This window comes from Crassostrea angulata, chromosome 4 (assembly GCF_025612915.1).
Source record: "Crassostrea angulata isolate pt1a10 chromosome 4, ASM2561291v2, whole genome shotgun sequence".
NCBI classification, from domain to species: Eukaryota; Metazoa; Mollusca; class Bivalvia; order Ostreida; family Ostreidae; genus Magallana; species Magallana angulata.
The window spans coordinates 5,929,973-5,950,599 of NC_069114.1; the positions used below are offsets into that span (position 1 = coordinate 5,929,973).

General features: G+C 33.1%; 1 protein-coding gene across 1 annotated transcript; it reads right to left on the reverse strand.

The window, feature by feature from the left end:
- Window positions 1–2,341: 2,341 nt before the first annotated feature.
- Window positions 2,342–5,934, reverse strand: LOC128181199 (uncharacterized). The gene has a single exon (XM_052849504.1). It carries the CDS (start codon window positions 5,608–5,610, stop codon window positions 3,559–3,561), a length of 2,052 nt encoding a protein of 683 aa, XP_052705464.1. The 5' UTR covers window positions 5,611–5,934; the 3' UTR covers window positions 2,342–3,558.
- Between the last annotated feature and the right edge of the window lie 14,693 nt (window positions 5,935–20,627).

The window sequence follows — 20,627 nt, forward strand, 5'->3', positions numbered from 1 at the left end:
TAGAAAACTATGTGAAATTTTATAAGTTTATGTTTTTTATTCTGTCTATTTGTAAAATCAATGGTTTGAAAAGTGTGAAATTCCTTAACTATTTTTTAATGGCCAAGACCAATGTACTAAACTAATTCTTTTTATTGTAATATTTGGCATTTTTTATTTAGGATAAGTCATTTTGTGTCTTCTTATACTCATTTTTCTTTGATGTCACTAATTTCTTTGTTATCCAATATGTGTGAAGCAATTTACTGTCCAAACACCAGGTGTCATACATGGGATTCTTATTTACTCAAGTCACCTATTGCCCCTTTAGCAGAAAGTAGTTTTTTACTAAGTGTGAATTATCATTATGTGGTAATCGTTTTTTTTTACTTACATTTTTCTAAACATACGCAATTGTCACAAATTTCATTGGTCAGTTTTTCAAGAACTAAATTTTTACGACAGGCGAGAGTTGGGCTATGCGCGTCACTTACTCGATTGCGCTCTTCTTATAGATACCTATTTTCATCGCCCACTCTCTGCCTCTTTTTCAAGCTTCTCGGATCCAACCTCTTTAGAATTGTCCAATGATATTGTCCCAGAAAGGATAGGGCAAAGAATTTATGTTTCTCTACCCAAACTGTGCGAGACAAGAAAAGCGGTTTAAGACACAGGAAGCGGTTGAGACAATAGACCTAATTTTTTTCTGTAAGATTATCTTCAGTAAAATCAACTTTTTGTAATCATATATGATACTTTCCTTCGTGATTCCAGTATAGCTGTTGGTTAGATAGTTTTCCTCACCACAGCCCGTTTTTACCCTAATACACTATGCTTATGTTTTATCAAAGTTGAATCTATACAGTCAAGAGCGGCATTTAAACTATCACGACCATCAGCCAACGTTAGTGCTGAATCATATGCGGATTGGCTAATTAAATATTCGGTGTTATTTTTATTTATGTACCTAATTTATTACATTGTTGAAAGATTTTATTTTCATCATTTTACTTTACACTGTTTTTCTCCATCTTTCATTTAATAAGTACACGCCGTCATTGAATGGAACAACTGACGATTCAATGTGTCTATCTCGTGGTGACGTCAGAAGCTGTAGTCTGACAAACCCTGGTGGTGTATCAGTATCCTCCATGAGAATAATGGAATGTTTTGACAGATCATATCACCTTATGTTTGGTATACCACAACATTTTGTCTATATCAGAAGATTTAAATCTAAAACCTCCCTATGACTACCACTCTTTATTACTCTAAAACCTTGATATATCTGTAAAGGTTTCTTCATCAACTCCGCCATGTCCATCACCTCCCTACTGACGGTCATTTCTGTCGGTGTCCTTAAGTAATAACACAGACCCACGTACAGGACCTCAGACACTCGGCACACCTTGGCCGATTCATATCTCATTGATGTAGGTTACGAAATCGGCCGAGGTTTGCCGAATGGGGCCTCAGATATACTGTCAGACATATTATGGTTATTAAACAGTTGTCCAAGTACGTTTCCATTTATGATATCTAACCTATAGTTTGGCAATACTGTTTTTATATTACAGACACACTCGGATAGTTTTCGTATTTACATTTGCCCGAAAAATTAAAGCGAGATTTTAAAATCCGCGAGATGTGCTTCTCGCAATTTTACACGGATATCGATTTCCTCTCATTTAATTTTGAATTTACAGAATTTCAATCACATAAAGACAACATCTTCAGTTTTCGAGCATAGATTGAAACACAGGCACCATGTTCATAGTGCCTTTCACCTGCATTAGATTGAAAATTTTCATTCTAAAAATAAAGGTATGGGAAAACAGGAAGTTCTACTTTTGATTTAGATACTGTTATATACAACGCTATCGTTCTCTCACATGACTCTTATATAAAATTTAGCTTCGTATCGATTTCCTCTCGTTTAATTTTGAATTTACAGAATTACAATCACACAAAGACAGCATCAGTTTTCGAGCATAGATTGAAACACAGGCACCATGTTCATAGTGCCTCTCACCTGCATGTGATTGAAAATTTTCATTCTAAAAATAAAGGTATGGGAAAACAGGAAGTTCTACTTTTGATTTAGATACTGTTATATACAACGCTATCGTTCTCTCACATGACTCTTATATAAAATATAGCTTCGTATTCCAACAAAATTCCAACTATTAGCAATTTACACAGTTGTCCATCAATTTTGTAATTTTTAAAAATCCAAGGTTGGTGTATTCACATGCTGGAAAAGTTTTGTGGCGGACGAGAGGGACAGGTGTCAGCCTTCCGTCCCCTTTTTCCACTTAACGTTCAACTCAAACTTAGGAATAACCAAGTCCAATTGTTGGTTACCAAGCAGTTTATTAATAAGCGTGATCATATAGTTTTGTCAAAGTTACAGCATCAATAAAAAGCAGTACAAATCAACGATCTTAAATGAAATTCTAAAATTTCACATTCAAATAAAATTCCTAAATAAAAGCTTAAGCCCAAAAACTACAGATCTAAAGTAAAATTCTGAATCCAAAAATTAAAAACCTATCAAAATCCAAAATCAAATAAAATTCTATAAATCTAAAACCAAAATTATAAAAATAAAATTCTTATAAACCTAAAAATTAAAGATCTTAAATCAAAACCCAAAAGAAAATTCATTTCAGAAGGGATTATATAACAGTTTACTAATGATTGACAGTTCTGATAAGTTTGGCCCATCTACGATGATCATGAGTGAACATGTCGTGTTCAAACTCCAGAGTTATATTTTATTTCTAAATAAAGTAACAAAACTGTCAGAACTGTCTTTCAAAGAGTATGGATGCAGGTTTTGAGTCTCTGAGTCCCCCACCTGGGTATGAAGCATCGCTTACACATAATACATTCATTCATACATAAAGGTTAAATAGATAGAAAAGAAAAACAATACATGGGTAACTTGCAGTATCAGGGCTTTCATAGTAGACACATGATCGCTAAATATGACAATTTGTTGATAACTTGTTTATAAAATTGTTGATATATTGTCAATCTGGATTTTACCCTAGTATGACATACAATATTTAAATGTCATTATAAAAGTAAACATGAATTCATGGTAACAAAGGTTTTATAGAATACGCAATACGTGACTCAATAAAGAACACCAGAGTTATCGATGCAGACACAGAATCGCCAAATATGACAACTTATTTATAAACTCCCAATTTGGATGTTATTGTGCCCGCATTCTGTACCTGGTTGTACAACATCATTTAGGAATATTACGCAGTGCCAAAAGAGTCAAAGAGTCCATTATGTTAGTTATCTTTACCACAATTCATTGCGAAGTATCTAGGTATACATAAGTATCATAGTGACCAATGTAATATACCAACAATTCAAAGTCATAGCATGGCTATCTGTTTACACAGGCTTTACAATTATATATTTTTAAACATTATGCATATATACCACAAATATACGTTGTCAATTGTAAATATTATTTGAGGAGGATATGTTACATTGCATATCCGAAATATATCAGCAATAGGTTTAAAACAATTAATAATAAAAATCAGAGAGTTGCAGCTAATTTCTAAATAATTGATTCAAAGTGAAGGCTATTCTATATTTTGAGGCATTCTGTATTTTGTTGAATGGTTCCTGTCTTAGTGACTTTTGATAAGACTGAAACGCCCCGTTTAGATCCCCCACAACGTGTTGACAGATCCCAAGTATTTGCCACGAGATGTCTATGGTACGTAAATGTACATCCTTGAGCATCAGTGTCTGTAGGTCTGTCATTGACTGTAGACACTGGTGCCGGTTACCTAGTCTGTAGTTACATAACACACTTAACATGTCTGTCACTACATAGGGTGAAATCAACAAAGCTGGTTGACTGTTTTCTTTGCTTAATTTCTGTTCTAAATCCAGCTCCTGGATATAATAAATATCTTTTTTAAGACAAACAAGATCTGCCCAAGCTTTTTGCATACGTTTAGACAGAGACCAACCACCCACTGATTCATTGTACCTTTCTCGGTCTACTGCGCTAAACATGATATAAGGCTGTGTGAGTCTTGATTTAACCAGAGCTGTAACATGAAGCGCCTCTCTATATCTACATGTTCTGTAGTAATACAGAGCAAGATACAACAAACAAGACGCATCACCCACTCTACCTGCCAGCTTCAACAAGTTACCAATCAGTCTGTCTGATCTGTAAACTTTCTTATTTGTACTAACTGTTGAAGTATTGAGATATAAGAATGCTGTATGAACTAAAACATCTGCTGTGCATTTCTGTAAAGTTAATGTCTTATATTCTGTAAGTGGTTCATTTAACAAAATGGTGAACCTCAGAATAAAGTAGTTCTCCCGTACGTTCTCTCCTAAACTTAGGCGATAAATTTCCTCTTTTAAACAAATATCTGTATCAGCTGCACTCTTATCTATAATGTGATCTTTCTTATATATAATAGGATATATTCCTGAAAGATTGTTACATATCAGTTTCTTGAGCGTTGAACTTTGTAACAAACATGTTAAGCCCATATTGTGATACCTTTTGAGTTCTTGAAACAGACACTCACGTGCGCATTTACCTTTAGCTGTGGTTAATTTGGCGGCAAACATGTTGTTTTTTCGGATGAAAAAATTCGGCAAAATTCCTCGACCGACTTTATCTATTAGAAAGGCCAAACATGCCATAAAACAATTTAGTAAGTTTCTTGGGTACCAATCAGTGTATCCTATTTTTTTCATCATCCAGAACATCGTTGTCTTCAAGAAATATGAACACAGGAATGGTTCTTCTTTGTCACGATTGACGACTTCCTTTAGAAATATTTTCAAAAGTCCATAACACAGAAACTGTGTATGATTCATCGAATACACAAGTTTTTGCTCTGCCTGAGAAAAGGACAATCTCCACTCCAGTTCATTTTCAACGCCTGCTCTTTTACTTCCGACGGGCACAATATGACAACCATTTCTTGAAATATCATCAAACACGCCTTTGAAATTTGGTATTTTTTTCAAATCACTGGGAAACCGTGACCAGTATGAACAATGGAAACAAGCGGCATAGTCATGTTCTATATCACCAATAAAACCGTTTGCACAAGGACCATGAATTTTTGCATGATTGAAAGAATTGTTTTTTACCATCAACGTCAATATGATTTGTCTCCACTTTACATTTGATATATAGTCCCTGCCATTGAATGAAACAACATATGGTTCAAGATCATAGTCTTCCTTTCGTGGTGATTTCAGATGACGTAGTCTGACAAACCCCGGTGTATCAGTGTCCTCCATGAGAATGCGGGAATGTTTTGACGGATCAGAATCACTGGACTGTGCTTTATGACTTTTTCTTTTTTTTCTTTTTAAGTTAGTTATCACTTCATAATTGGTGTACCATAACATTGTATCTACGTCAGAAGATTGAAATCTAAAACCTTCCCTATGACTACCAGTCTCCATCTTTCTACAACATATATGTTTCTCTAAAGGTTCCATTATCTCCTCCTTCATGTCCATCACCTCCCTCCTGGCGGTCACTTCTGTCGGTGTCCCTATATAATCACATAGACCCACGTACAGGGCCTCAGACAAATAGCAATTGTCAGACATTCCGTGATTTGCACTTTGTCCAATTATATATTCTTTTGATTATGTCCAACCGCCTTTGTGGAGATTAAGTTTCCACTATGTTTAGATTTATGGTGAAAAGCACGATCGGTAACATCGATGTCAGACACAGACACATATTTGATGTATCACTAGGACAGATTTACCATTGTACATTTAGTTGTACCGTTTACTGAAAATTTTCAGCCAATTAATAGACCGAGATGCTGGGTTTTTTTAAAGACTATCTACTTTCGTTTAAATATTAGGTTCCAATACACTTGTTTTAACCCATTTATCCCATAATGCGTAACATTATATCAATAGTGCCTGTTTGGGAGGGTAGCTGTTGAAATTGACACCCCGAGATAAGCGTTGTCAACCAACGCGAAGCGGAGGTTGACAATGGTTTTTGAGGGGTGTCAATTTCGAATGTTATCCTCCCAAACAGTCATTATTTATTTTATTACACGAAATGTCTCAATTTTAGAGAAATTTTTACTGGTTTCATATAGAAATGACGTGAATTCTACGGCGAACCGTTCGCGCATAATTTACGCGCATGTAACAATTCGTTGTGTTACCCGTTGCCAAGTGTGTTGCTTACGCTGAGGGTAATAGACGGATTATCAACAGCGTCTAAACCAGTCAGATTTCAGTATTTATCATAAAAGGATTACAAAAAAAATTGTCTTGCTTAATTTTACAGTGATGGAAAATATTACGAAAATTGCATTCTATTTTACTTACAGAATTTTGTAATAACGATATATCTAAGATTCAATTGACTTAACGCCGCGCCCTGTATGTGCATACCAGGCTTGGGGTATTGCTAAATGTAATGGTAATGCATTATATATTTTCAAAGTAATGCTAGTAATGTGTAATGCCACACTTTTAGCATTACGGGTAATGGTAATGTAATGTATTACTTCCAAAACTCTAGTGTAATGCTGGCATTACATGGCATTACTTTGCATTGCTATGCTTTTCTATGCTTTTCTATGCATGTTCATTTGTAAAATCGTGATGAATTGAATTACTGAAATTGTATTTGATTAAAAATTGTTTCAAAGAAGAAAAATAATTCCTGAGATAAAAATTTTTAAGTTGTAAAATTAAGCATGTTAAACAAAATCCATTCTTAAATTGTCAATATAACTGGCTAAATCAACACAATTTCATAGCATTTTAAGAGTGTTGTTATTAAGAATTTCAAATCATTTGGAAAATGTACAATTAGTTGAACATTCAATGAATTCTTTACTGGGAAGAATGTGTCAATAACACACAATGCCCCCTGGATAATCTAAGTATCGAAACAATCTATTGTTTTAAGAGGTGCTAAACACCCCAATCACCACCATTCTATTTACTTCCAGTATAATTATAACCCATTTGAAAATAATTTTACTCTCTCTCTCTCTTTCTCTTGTATGCATGTGTTAAGTACAATAGTTTGGACTGATAGAAAATACAAGATTCATGTATTTTTTCTATTATTACCTGAACATATATATCTTAGATTTTCACACCCGATTGGATACAGTTAAAAGATTAAACCTGTGAAACTTTGATGACCATAAAGTGCAACAGCAATCTTGTATAAGCCATTAAATTAATGTTAAACAAAATCCTGATAATGAACATGAACCTGTAAATATGTTTAAGCATGTTTCTTTTATGAAACATTTACCAAAACTCTTGTTTAAGCTTTTAAATTACTTTTTAAAAACTTATTGACTTTTCACAAAGTAATGGTAATGGTAATGCATTACTTTACTCATGTAATGGTAATGTAATGCATTACTTCAAGAAAATTAAGCAATGGTAATGGTAATTTAATGCCCTAATTCATAAAGTAATGGTAATGTAATGCATTACTTTACAATGTAATTCGCTCCAAGCCTGGTGAATACAGAGGTCTTGGTCAAATGTTAACCCACACTCTTTAACAAGTCCAATATTGAGAGAAAAAAAAGATAATTTAATTATCAAGGTTCTTTCGTTGTTTTGACACGAGAAAGAATAAGGTTTGAGCTGTGGATACCGAATCTTTTCCCAACAAATCTGTTTTAAGTTTAATTTACTTTACACATTTTACTTAACACTCTGCTATAGAAGTTGTGTTTTTTTTAAATACTACATGTTACAGGATAGGCAAATTCTACATTCGCCATGTTCACTTCCCAAACTATCACGCGAGCCTTGACAATTTTTTAAAACTCTGTTTAATACCAGTAAAATATGTCGTTTTTTCTTTGATTATTTCCTCTTGATAAAAGAGGAAAGCTTTTTCATACAATTGAATCATATGTAATTGTGGAATCATAAGAATTCGTGGTGGCTAATTTTTTCGTAGAGTTCGTGCACGTGGGTACCCCTTTCCCACGAATTTACATCCTAACCGAATAAAGACACTGAATTTGTACTTTTTTAAATAAAAAATCACTATATGTACGCATAAAGTAGAAGTAAAGGCATTTTTAATTTTCATGTTCATATTTCAATGCAAAGAACGCAGAGTACTCATAAAGATAACGTTTGTATTTTACAGCAAAAAAAATTAGAACGCAGTGTGAAGAAGAGAAGTTTTATTTATAACATTCGATATTTCAGTTTAATCTTAATTACGACTCATTACAATCCCACTTTTTGGAAGCTGCCCTTTATAAGCTCCGGGTGTTTTGACAAGTTATAATGAGTGTTAATTATCCAGTTAACGTGTAGAGGCTTCGTTGTCAATGCTCTTAGATCAATATTGGCATTCCTTGGACCATCATGGTCAAGCGATTCTAAAACTTGTGTGGAATACCATTCGTGGAATTTTGCTTTTAACGTTTCCTTGTAATCGTAGTTTACGGCCAAATCCAACTGCTGGAGCTTGTCAGTGCACGCGCCTGGGACATACAGGGGCTGAATGTTGTGGCTCTTTCTTTTTCAATTAAAAAAGTCGTGCAATGAGCAGCAAAAATCTCGAAAATGTTCTTCTGGATTATTCGGTCTGACGGAAGTTCCTCTCTAATCAATTAACATAGGGCACGATCACTTTATCCACATATCGCAGCATCGAACTTTCGTTGCTCCAGTGAGTTTCTGTGAACGTATTATCCCAATCAGAAGGAAGCTCTATATTTTGAGGTAGGCAGCGCTATGTTTTTCATGCTTATATAAGTTGCGGGGGAAGCAAAGTTCCCGATTTCGTTATTCCTAAAAGAAGTTTTATTTGTCGTTTATCATAAATTCCGGCGTCTGTAACCTGCTTTGAGCCTTTTTCCTCCATTGTCCACTCACCCCCTGGAACGAGCTGACAACTAGTTTGATCTTAGATGATAATAAGAGAATCAGGGACAAAATACTCACTCACTATTTCTTTTTCTTTTCTTTTTCTTAAATTCACATTTGAGGTCGTCAAAATCACTTGGTAAAGTTTTAGCAGCCTTTGTCCGTTTCCTAATTTTTTTTGTCGAACTTGGTCACAATGGCCTCCGCCCCCAACATAACGATTCTCAAATTGATAACACTCCCATTGAGCCGTACTTGGCAGATCCAGTTTTGTACCTCACTATCCATGGAACCAAGAATCAGAGTGTTTCCTCAAGGGTATTTGGGAAGAGCAGCGAGATGTGAGTCCCTTTAAAAATTAATGCATGATATGTATTGCGTATTTATATTATTTATTGCGGGGGAAAAAGTGCGACAATGCTTAATGTAATTTAATATATACGTTTTATGAAAGTAGTTAAATACTATGACATACCAGATGCTTTTCTTGCTCTTTTAGATTCCGGTCTCGGATGCTTCTTACTGTTGATTCAGACACGTTTATACCAGAATTGGACATAAAGCGCATTGTTTCCCATGTACCACCGTCTTCAACAGCGAGTCTGCCAATGTTAGCCATTTGTTCTTCGTCCAGGTTGTTATATTCACACTTTAAATTATTAGATTATTTTGCTTTCTGGCGAATTTATTGCTGAGTTTTTCCTCAAGATTTAAAACCTAGTATCGGTATAAACAGCATGTACATGTACTGGCGCAAAGAAAGATAACTCGTGTCAGCAAACAAATCAGAGTCATCTTTCTTAATATAAAACTGAAAAAAGAAGAAATCCACGAAATAATGTCCCCATGAACGAACAAAAAAAATACAATTCACGAAAGATGCCCCCACGAATTAAATGATTTCACAGTAACTGATTTAGATATAAAAGAAATAAACATCGATTTTTACGTTTTCTCGGAAATGGGGCAAAATCTCCGTCATATTCATGATCAGATCAGGGTTATAAAGTACAAATAACAATTCTAGAATAATTTCAAGATAGTTTTATAAAAGGTTTAAAAACAATATACCGGTATCATGTAACATCATAGATATGTCAGATTAAAAATGACCAACGAAATCAGGTATCGCATGATTTCGGCGAGACTTGCGAGAGTTGCATATTCCGTTAGTATATACCTCCCTGCTTTGATTTAATAGCGTTTTTTAAAATACTTTTTTAACGTCAATTGTTATGGAAAACTAAGCAGATGTATGTCTTTCCCTTTGTCTTTGTTACCTTTCAATCATTCTTGCTTTTCTAAGTTAAGTTACTTCAGCAGTAAAGAAAAAGAATGCACACTGTGACTTTATTATGACTTCACAATATTGTACTCTGAAAAACAAGAAAATGAATCATATCAGTTCACTGTCATATTGTAAATGTTAATAGATATTACATAACTCATGAAAATGCCTTTTCTTGCGATAAATAGAATCATTAAATGTACATACTTTTTTAGTTGTAAGTTGCTGATTTTTATAGTTTTCAATTTTAGCCTTATAAATTTGATTTTAAATGTATATGTATTCATCTAAAAAAACTGTGGATTTTTCAAAAGTTCAGAAGAATTAATGCAAAATTCAACATCAAACTTTAAAGATGAATAGTGTGACTATCTTTATTAGATTTTACTGCCCCAGTATTAATTAAAACAGAAAAATAAACATTATAGATTTCAATTATAAAAACAATTAAAAAACCCATCAAACTTTTTGATGAGTTTTTAAATATTGACAAACGACATCAAATGAATGGTCTCGTACATTATTACAGGATCTGTCAACACACCCCACAAAGTTAGAAGAGAATGTCTGCACGTAGATAAACAAGATGGGCGTGTACATGTGTTTTATGTCTTTTTTACTGCATATTGTAAAGTCGGAAAGGAATGCAGTGTACATATTAAAAAGTGAGTTCAGCTCAACAGCTTTGACAAAAAGTCTTTGCAAGATAGATGAAATAATGATAACATATTTTGGATTTTAAAAAAGAAATATTTCTGAAATATAAAGAAAATATATTTTCGAACTGTGCATGAAATGGGAACTTTATTCAAATAGGAACGAGATTAAATTAATAAATGTTGTGTCTTCTTAAATTAAATGTTAACTTTAATTCCCGGCTATTATTGCATTGTAAACACAACCTAGTTATAAGCTAGACCCCAGACTCCCCTTGGTGTCCCCGAGCGATAGTCGAGTACTAATTGGCATATCTAGTTTAAATCCTTCAGATTTAAGGGTTTTTTTAAAAACATCTATAATGATGAAATGTCTTTTAAAATCTTTTTTCAGATAAATCTGATAATCGCGTTATCAAAGGGATCCACAAAATATGACAGTGCATAAGAATCATTTCATAAAAAGCAATTTCACCAAATATTCATTCTAGTTTCTTGATATCTCGGATGATCGCATTAGAAATACTGGGTCACCATTCTAGCTAGAATCTTCTCTCCCTCAAACTAGTCCTGACCAGCGGTGGAGATAAGACCCCACCCCCTCTTTGTCTCTCACACCAATCCTGACCAGCGGTGGAGATAAGACCCCACCCTCCTCCTTGTCTCTCACACCAATCCTGACCAGCCGTGGAGAGAAGACCCCCCCTTTTGTCTCTCACACCAATCCTGACCAGCGGTTGAGATAAGTTCCCCACCCCACCCCACCCCCACCCCCTTTGTCTCTCACACCAGTCCTGACCAGCGGTGGAGATAACACCCAACCCCCTCCTTGTCTTCCACACCAGTTCTGCCCAGCGGTGGAGATAATACCCCCACCCCCTCCTTGTCTCGCACACCAGTCCTGACCAGTGGAGATAAGACCCCAATCACTCTACAACCCCCTCCTTGCTGCTGCTGTTGTTATGGTTTATTGGCAAAGTTGTCTTCTTCTTAATTAAAAGAAAAAAGAGATTTTTGTTTTTCAGAAAAGAAAGATATTTGCTATAAAACTTTTGTAAATTATGGCTTTTTTGAAAAGAAGAAACATAGGTTATTACAGATTACAAAGCTCACCGAGATGAGGCATCATCTTTATTAGGCATCACCTAATGAGACCACCTTTATCATATTATATAAAAATCATTGTTAATGATCTTTGATATTCATGGATACTGTTTTGACAAAATATCGTATATCATATATTATAAAATTGTGTGATAATCATATGTTCAGTTCATACGTTTTATAATATATAACGTTTATCAATACAATAATATAAAATACATTATGATATGGTTGATTAATTCCTAGCTCTCTGAACGTTAAATTCACCTGCACGTGACCTAGGAGGTCAATGTAACATTTGATTTTCTCTAGACTAAAAATAGATCGTTTAATGAAATATTGCATTTCTCAGTTTGTTCGGCGATGGTTTCAAACTAAAATCTTCGAAGTACAATATTCACTTCGTCTCCAGCTCGGTGAATATTGTACTTCTTGGTAGCAAAATCATCAAACTGACCTTAAAAACAGCAATAATTGTATAATGTTGCATCCTATGATACTTACAATCTACAGCATATACCAGCAATATAAAACTGTAGTAAATAATGATGCAATATGGTATTGTAACACATGATTTGACATTGTATAGTGTTATACATTATTGTATTTGGTCACATAATACGAAATCATAATAATATAATTAATATATGATACAATATAGTATAATATGATACAATATCATATCACATTATTGTAACATATGATATTAGATTGTATTATATAGTATGGTTTTCTGATAAATGATATCATTTAATATTTATTCGTTTGATAAGATATCGGCGCTTCTGATTGGTCAAAAATTTCTTTGATACTTGCATCAATAAAATTTTTGCCGGATCTACTTTTCTAAACTGTTCTGATCTAACACTATTTATAGAACGGGAATTTCCAAGATAAACACTGTCAACAAAATGTAAAGTTGTGTCTGTTTTATTGTCAGCAAACAAAATGCAACCTTGTAAATAAATAAAACTTGAAAGTTTAACCTTTAAAATTATATAAAACACATTATTTGATTCACGAAATAGAAAATTAGGCGTCTTCTCACGATTTCGTCTGCTTGAGATCAATCAACATTTACAGCGAGGCTGGCTGTTCCTTTTCCAGGAATATTAAAACGAACATAAAGGCTTATAAACTTTCACGGTAACACTGCTGTTCAAATTTGGTAACGATAATTTTTAAATTTAAACACGTACATGATCGGTCATCAGAATAAGCATTGTAAAGAAAAGCTATGAGTATAATGCATCAACTCCTTTGGCGCATTCCAAGCGGCAGATATACCATTTAAGTACATCACTGGCTATCTAGTTACCACAACGTTTACAAAAGTCGCTTATACATACTATTCTTTGTCGACATATCAGCTATTTTCGTCCATGATCGCCTTTCCTTGGATGGTTATGTCCAGTTGCATATTCCAGCGATCTCAAATGAAAACTAGTTTTATAACGAAATTTTCTGCACAGTGAATAATACCACAAGCTATCGCATGTATTTTCCTTTCGTTTTCAATTCAGCCGGTTCAGATTTTAACTCACTAGTTGTGTTTAATCCATTAAATTCAGCTCAATAGCTCTGCTTCCAGTGAAGGCGCATCCATTTTGAATAATGTTGCTGTTGTTGTTTTGTATTCATACGCGCCGCTTCATTTACATTATTAACATTTTTGATCAATGACACTTTTTTTCTGATTTGAAAACGTTTTATTAAATGAAAAGAAATGAAGATAATATTTTTTCTATTGATCGACGTACCAAAGAAAAAATTGACCGGAAAACTTTATGAAGTTTTCCGGTCAATTTTTTCTTTGATACGTCGATGAATAGAAAACTTATCGTCTTCATTATTTAAATAAAATGGTATCTTATGAAACAATATAATTTTATATAATATGCATCATATCATATGATACAATATTTTGTGATATAGTAATATATTATATAAACAATATCATATGACACAATATTGTATCGTGTGATGCAATATCATATATATATATATATATATATATATATATATATATATATATATATATATATATATATATATATATATATATATATAAAATAACAGAAAGCCGATTCAAAAGTTTTGAATCGGCTTTCTGTTATTTTTTATTATTAATTACTTGTGTGGATTAACTTTACTCATTTTGGAATATGTATATATATATATATATATATATATATATATATATATATATATATATATATATATATATATATATATATATATATATATATATATATCAGGCTAGGGGCGAATTACATTGTAAAGTAATGCATTACATTACCATTTCTTCATGAATTTGGGCAATAAATTACCATTACTATTACCTGATTTTCTTGACATAATGCATTACATTACCATTACATGAGTAAAGTAATGCATTACCATTACCATTACTTTTTTTTTTAATTAAAGCTAATAAATAGTTTTTGCAAATGTTTCAAATATACAACACTCTTTAACATATCTACAGCTTCATGCTCAGTATCAGGTTCAAATTAAATGAATAAACAAGAGTCACTCTTTTTTTGCCCAATATATAATCATATTGTGGCAATATGAACAACATATTAAATAAGTAAAATGATATTTATAGACATTTGGCATGATACAATACCAGATATGAAATAGAGACACAGGATAACATGCGTAACAAAAAACAATTTATGAAATAATATTGCAGTTTTTAAAAGCTAAATATAGATATATCCCCAGATTACACAAATCTTTATAACTTTGGACACTTAATTTTATTAATTTATAAACAGATGATTTTTCCCAGTTATATTTCTTAATATATTTTAATCGTATTTCTTTTTACGGAGGACACTTTCAGACAGAAGATTGCTGTTGCATTTTATGATCGAAGTTTCAAAGGGTTCATCTTTTAAATGCATCGATCTTCCGGGCTATACTAAATAAATGTTTTGCAGGAGAAGTCAAAGCTTGGACTGGAAAATACTGTTTGACGATCTTTATCTTAGGATATATTAAGTGCAATAATAGATTAGAACCATTTTAACAAGACCTTGGACTTTCGGTAGGATGTAACTATCTATTCCTTGCGTCAAAACAACGTTAAAATAACGCTGGTTTCAAGCGAAATATACACCGATTACGTAGTTCTTGCTAAAAAGCCAGACAAATCTTGTTGATTTCAAAGAGCGAAGACTGAGTGGCCAGCAATGAAATAGACAGGCCTACGTCACATTGCCGATTGACACAACTACCCAAAGTCCAAGCTCTTGTTCAAATGGTTCTAAATACATAAATCTATTAGTCCAAACTAATGTACAGTGTAATTAATATACGAGAGAGAGAGAGAGAGAGAGACCGACAGACAGACAGACAGAGAGAGACAGAGAGAAAATAAGTAAGATTATTTTCAAATAGGTTTATATAATATTGGAAGTGATATTGATTTTCATCATCGATGGACAGTGCATTCATTTTGCTTTTAAAGGTGCATGTCTGTCTCCTATTCTATTGTAAGGGGATTGGGGTGTTTAGCACTTCTTATAACAATAGATTGTTTTGATATTTAGATTATCCTGGGGGCATAGTGTGTTGTTGACACATTTCTTATTGAAGTGCAAACTAATTGGAGTAAATTGTTTAAATGATTAAAAGCTATTAATAATAACACTCTTAAAAATGTTATGAAATTGTGCTGTTATCTTCAGTAATATAAACAATTCAAAAATGAATTTTTAAAAAACCTTTTTTGATCAAACATGTTCAATTAATTTTTTTTTCTCAATTAGAATTATTTCTTTCTTCTTTAAAAATAGATTTAATCAAATTCAATTTCAACTATTCATTTATTCATCACATTTTTTAAAGTGAACATGCATAAATATGCATAGTAATGCAAAGTAATGCCATGAAATGCCAGCATTACACTAGATTTTGGAAAGTAATGCATTACATTAGCATTACCTGTAATGCTAATTTTGAGGCATTACACATTACTAGCATTACTTTGTAAACATGTAATGCATTGCAATGCATTACCATTACATATGAAACAATATCGTGTGATAAAATAATATCATACAATATTATATCATAAGATATAATCTTATACATAACAATATCATGATACAATACCATAATGTACAAAAAATTGATACAACATCATAACGTTTCATATAACATTTTACAGTATAATATATGATACAATATTGTGTCATGTAAAATAATAGTGTATTTATCATACTATTCTATATCATAGGAACCATGTTATATCATCTAACAACAAACATATCTATCAAGAAGGTTTCAATGAGGTAGAAATTTTTTTAAGGATCCTTAATAATGGGGACTAGTCTCTGCATCTGAAGCTATCTCTGCGATTCATTTATATTATAGTTAAATCAAGTATGCAAGTTTATAATAGTACTATTGTCTTTAAAACATATGAACTGTTAAAAAATGACTACACCTTATCCAGTATCCAAAACCTTTAGCTCATATTTAGCATTCAAGCCAGTCAGGTGCATCAGTATCATATTAGATGCATCATCCATGCAAGTTTGGTGAAGTTTGGGCCAGTAATAGCTAAGATATAATCATCAGAGGGTACCTGCTCCAAAAGCTTTAACCAGCTCTTAAAGCATTCACCTCCTCCATTTGATATCTTTTTCAGCATACTTGATAATGGAGATCAAGCCCTGCATCTGAAGCTACCTCTGAGATTCATTCATAGTCCAACATCTGAAAACCATGGCCAAGATTCATCACCCAAGTCATTGAAGCCCATACGTGGGTACAGATGCATCATCCATGCAAGTTTGGTGAAGATAGGACAAGTTATAACTTAGATAGAGTACTTGCAAAGAAAACTTTAACCAGGTCCGGACGCCGACACTGGGGGTATAGCATAGGCCCCCCCCTCCCGACTTCGTATCGGTGAGCTAAAAAAGTGAGCAAGCTAACCTACCCCGTGCTCCCCCATTACTTGACAGTGATACCCATAATGAATGGCAAAGTATGCATTAAATTCATAAAATAATTTGAAAGTGCATAACTTGCAAAAAACGTTCAGCAAATATGCACATCTTTCGCTTTTTGCTTGTCATTTAAAACTTAAAACATTCTAACTTTAAAAGGGTCAACATTTCCAGAAAAAATATATATCAAAACTTCCTATTAATATGCACATCTACACATTGTAGGCTGTGTCCTTCGTGCCTACAAAGTTTCACATAATTCCAAGCAGCAGTTTTAAGAGGAACAATCTGTTCATTACTATATTCATAATAAAAGTAAGTTCCGAAGTATAAATTCAAAAGGGACGAAATTCCCCGACAAATAAGGGCATCGCATTTTCCTGGTAATATGCTTATCTAAACATTTTGTCTTAAACATTTACAACGTTTCACAAAATTCCAAGCAGGAGTTTAAGAGGAGTTGCGCTTAAAAAACAGGACTGAAAGACTGACTGACTGAATGAATGATGGCCAGTTAAAAACATTATACTCCTTGCAACTTTGTTGTGTGGCGATTATAATTAAATATAATACTTTAAACGCTTCGAAAAATTGAACCTGGGTTCAGAATATTGCAGAATATTCTGAACCTGGTTTTGCAGTATCAAAATATTATTCGACACCGGCATTACTATAGTATATAAGTAAACAAATGTGAAAAAGAAAAATATTTGCACTGAAACTTCTTGCAACAAATAATGGTTTTCAAAGAAAATCCCAAGTAAATATATTTAAGATTGTCAAAGTAAATTTTACCCTGAGCACCTGCATCAAGAGTTGTCTTTTCCTCGGGGCCGAGTTTGAGTTTCGTAGTCAGCACTGATACAAGCTGCTGTCGCGCTCATCTACGACCTTCAGACTCAGGAACTGCAATGTCAAGGCCATATCACTCTGTATCTTGTATGTAACTAACGAAAGGACATTATTAAATACTTATGTTAGGTCTTAGAAATAAAATAACCAACGCTTTGTAAGCATTCATAGAGATATACTTGGAAATCTTCAGCTTAATTTATCATCGTGCCCATTTAGTGGTGGGATAAAACACTGGAATTTTCTTTACCTGTCCAGTTCTACGTAAAGGATGACTGCACTTAACGCCGTACTTTGGGTCCCTTTTCAATCATATTCTTACGTTTATTCGCTCAATTTTACTTATTTTTTTATAGAGTTTGGCCAATTTCCTATAGAAATTTATTGTCATAATTGTTTTAATCTGTGTTGCAATAAATGAATTTGTTGTTTTTTTTATTGCTCTGCAAATATCTAGAATTTAGACTTGTCTGTCCTTGATTGAAGAGAAGATTCATATACGAGGGTAATTCAGAAATAATTGAGACATTTAGTCGTACTCCCTTGTGAAAAAAGTCAAATCATTGAAGTTCACCAGAATATAAACCAGGATGTCTTTTATTAACGGAAAAATTGAAGTTAATGACTTCATTTGTTCATTCCGGGTACACTCACAAACCTGCCTACATCCATTGACCAGCGCAACCACAAACTGATTGCAACGTCATTTTAAATTTTCTCCTTGGTCCTATATTATGAACACATTACAAACGAACGAAAAATATGAACTATTCATCATTTTTCATCTTTTCCCTTTATTTTAAAATGATAACATTAAAATATATTTTCCATTCTTGATTTAATTGAAAAAAATCGAGTTATTTCTTCCCAAAAGTCACTTACTGTGAAACTTCTCCTACATTCATTCTGTATATATCTTGCTGGTAAAATCAGTTTGTCGGAAAAAGTACAAGATATTTAGTCCCTTTGTTTTAATTCTACTCAAAGAATCAGTAATTAAAAAACCTGATTAACTAAAGCTTTCGACCCTTTTCCATCGTATAATTTTTATTTAAGCAATTTGCTGACCAAAAAAGGCCCTTTTCCGCGGTTAATTCATACCAATTTTATGTATACTCGCTGCGCCGCCTTGACATCAAAAGTAATAAATCGTCTCAGTCAGATTTCAATCGCTTGGTAAATATTTAGGTACTCTCTTCGTGTTTCAAATCAAACACTTGTAAAACTTGTACTAAAGTTAGTCACAATATATAGCAAAAAACGAACATACATAATTTGATTTCTTTTATCAAAAATTGTAGGTCTAACAACTTAAAATGATGATGTTTTTTAAACTCCTATTTTGTGGCTGCGCCGGGTAGCCTGACCACCGACATGTTTATGTATTGTCATAAACAAACTATCAATTTTTTTGTAATATAACTTTGCTAAATTATTCGGTTATGTATCTTCAATGTTCATGCATATTTTCATTAAAACTCGCCACTTAAAAAGAGATATTTTTTTGTTGTCTCAATAATTTCCGAATAACCCTCGTATATGCATGAATGGTGGAACTAATATTGTGATTAGAATAGCAGTTTTATACACACACTCTCTCTCTCGCCATCTCTCTCTCTCCATCTCTTTTACTCTAATATATATTAAATATTATAAGGTGGTATACTTATCCATTATTGAATGCAAAACAGTAGCTGATGTCGAAAGTTTACGTGTTCGAAAATAATTAACAAATAGATTAATCATTATACACAGAACTGATAATTCGATTATATTGAGAGCCGGGATCAAGTCCTTCAAACAAATACTGTAGATTCCTTATTTTGAGCGAGTACTTAGTTTCACGATTCACTGTATTGCATCAAACTGCCCCCACCCCCCCCCCCCCCACCCAAAAAAAAATCGCCAACACAGCATTTATATCATAGCTTCATTTATTTTACATACCCAAAAAATAAAATCGAGATTTAAAAATCCGAAAGATGAACATAGCTCGATTTTATGCTAATATTAGTTCCTCGCATTTTAATAGAAATCTACAGTAATATCGCCTAACATAATGCGTGCTATTTAATACGTCATGTTGGATAAACTTGGGGTTAGCAATCACGTGGTAAATTATAATACTCAACAGGTCAAAGTATACCGTTTACAACAAATAAGGCGAGCGTAAGAGGAAACAGTTTTTTCTCCGTTCAACCATGAACGCATGTTCGTCTATTGATCTCATTTTAACATAAGCTTATAAAGATATAAATATAAACCTACTACAATCATTAAAAGAAGAATAATCGACAAATATGCGCTGAAAATGTTATGACCATTACCTATGAAAATGACTTCGTTCTTTGAAAATATTAACTTTTAATTAATGTAACTGCACAAAGTTGCAGCTATGACAATCTCTGGAATGAACTCAAAATCTACCCAAGTTATGATCGTATGAACTGCATTGGAGCAATCTACACTTTTCTATAATCTTCTTCCTGGATTATAATGCGTAAACTGCCGCAACCCAGGTTATACTCCTATAACTGTTACTCTTGGTTTTGAAACAACGGCGAGGTTGTATTAAACCACAATAAGGAGTAGTTCCGAATAGAATATGATGTTCTCTCACTGAAAAAGTTTTCACCTCTATGAAATGTTTTTTACAATTGTAACCTCAGTTAAAAAATTTCTTTGCTACCAAAACGTCTTACCTCAGTGAGATACTCTGAACAGTTCTTACCTCAATGAGATGTATAAAATATTTCTTACCTCAGTGAGACATTCTACAAGTTTCTTATTTCAGACCTTAATGAAATGTAATATTCATTTCTTACCACAGTGAGATTTTCTATTATTTTCTTACCTCAGTAAAATGTT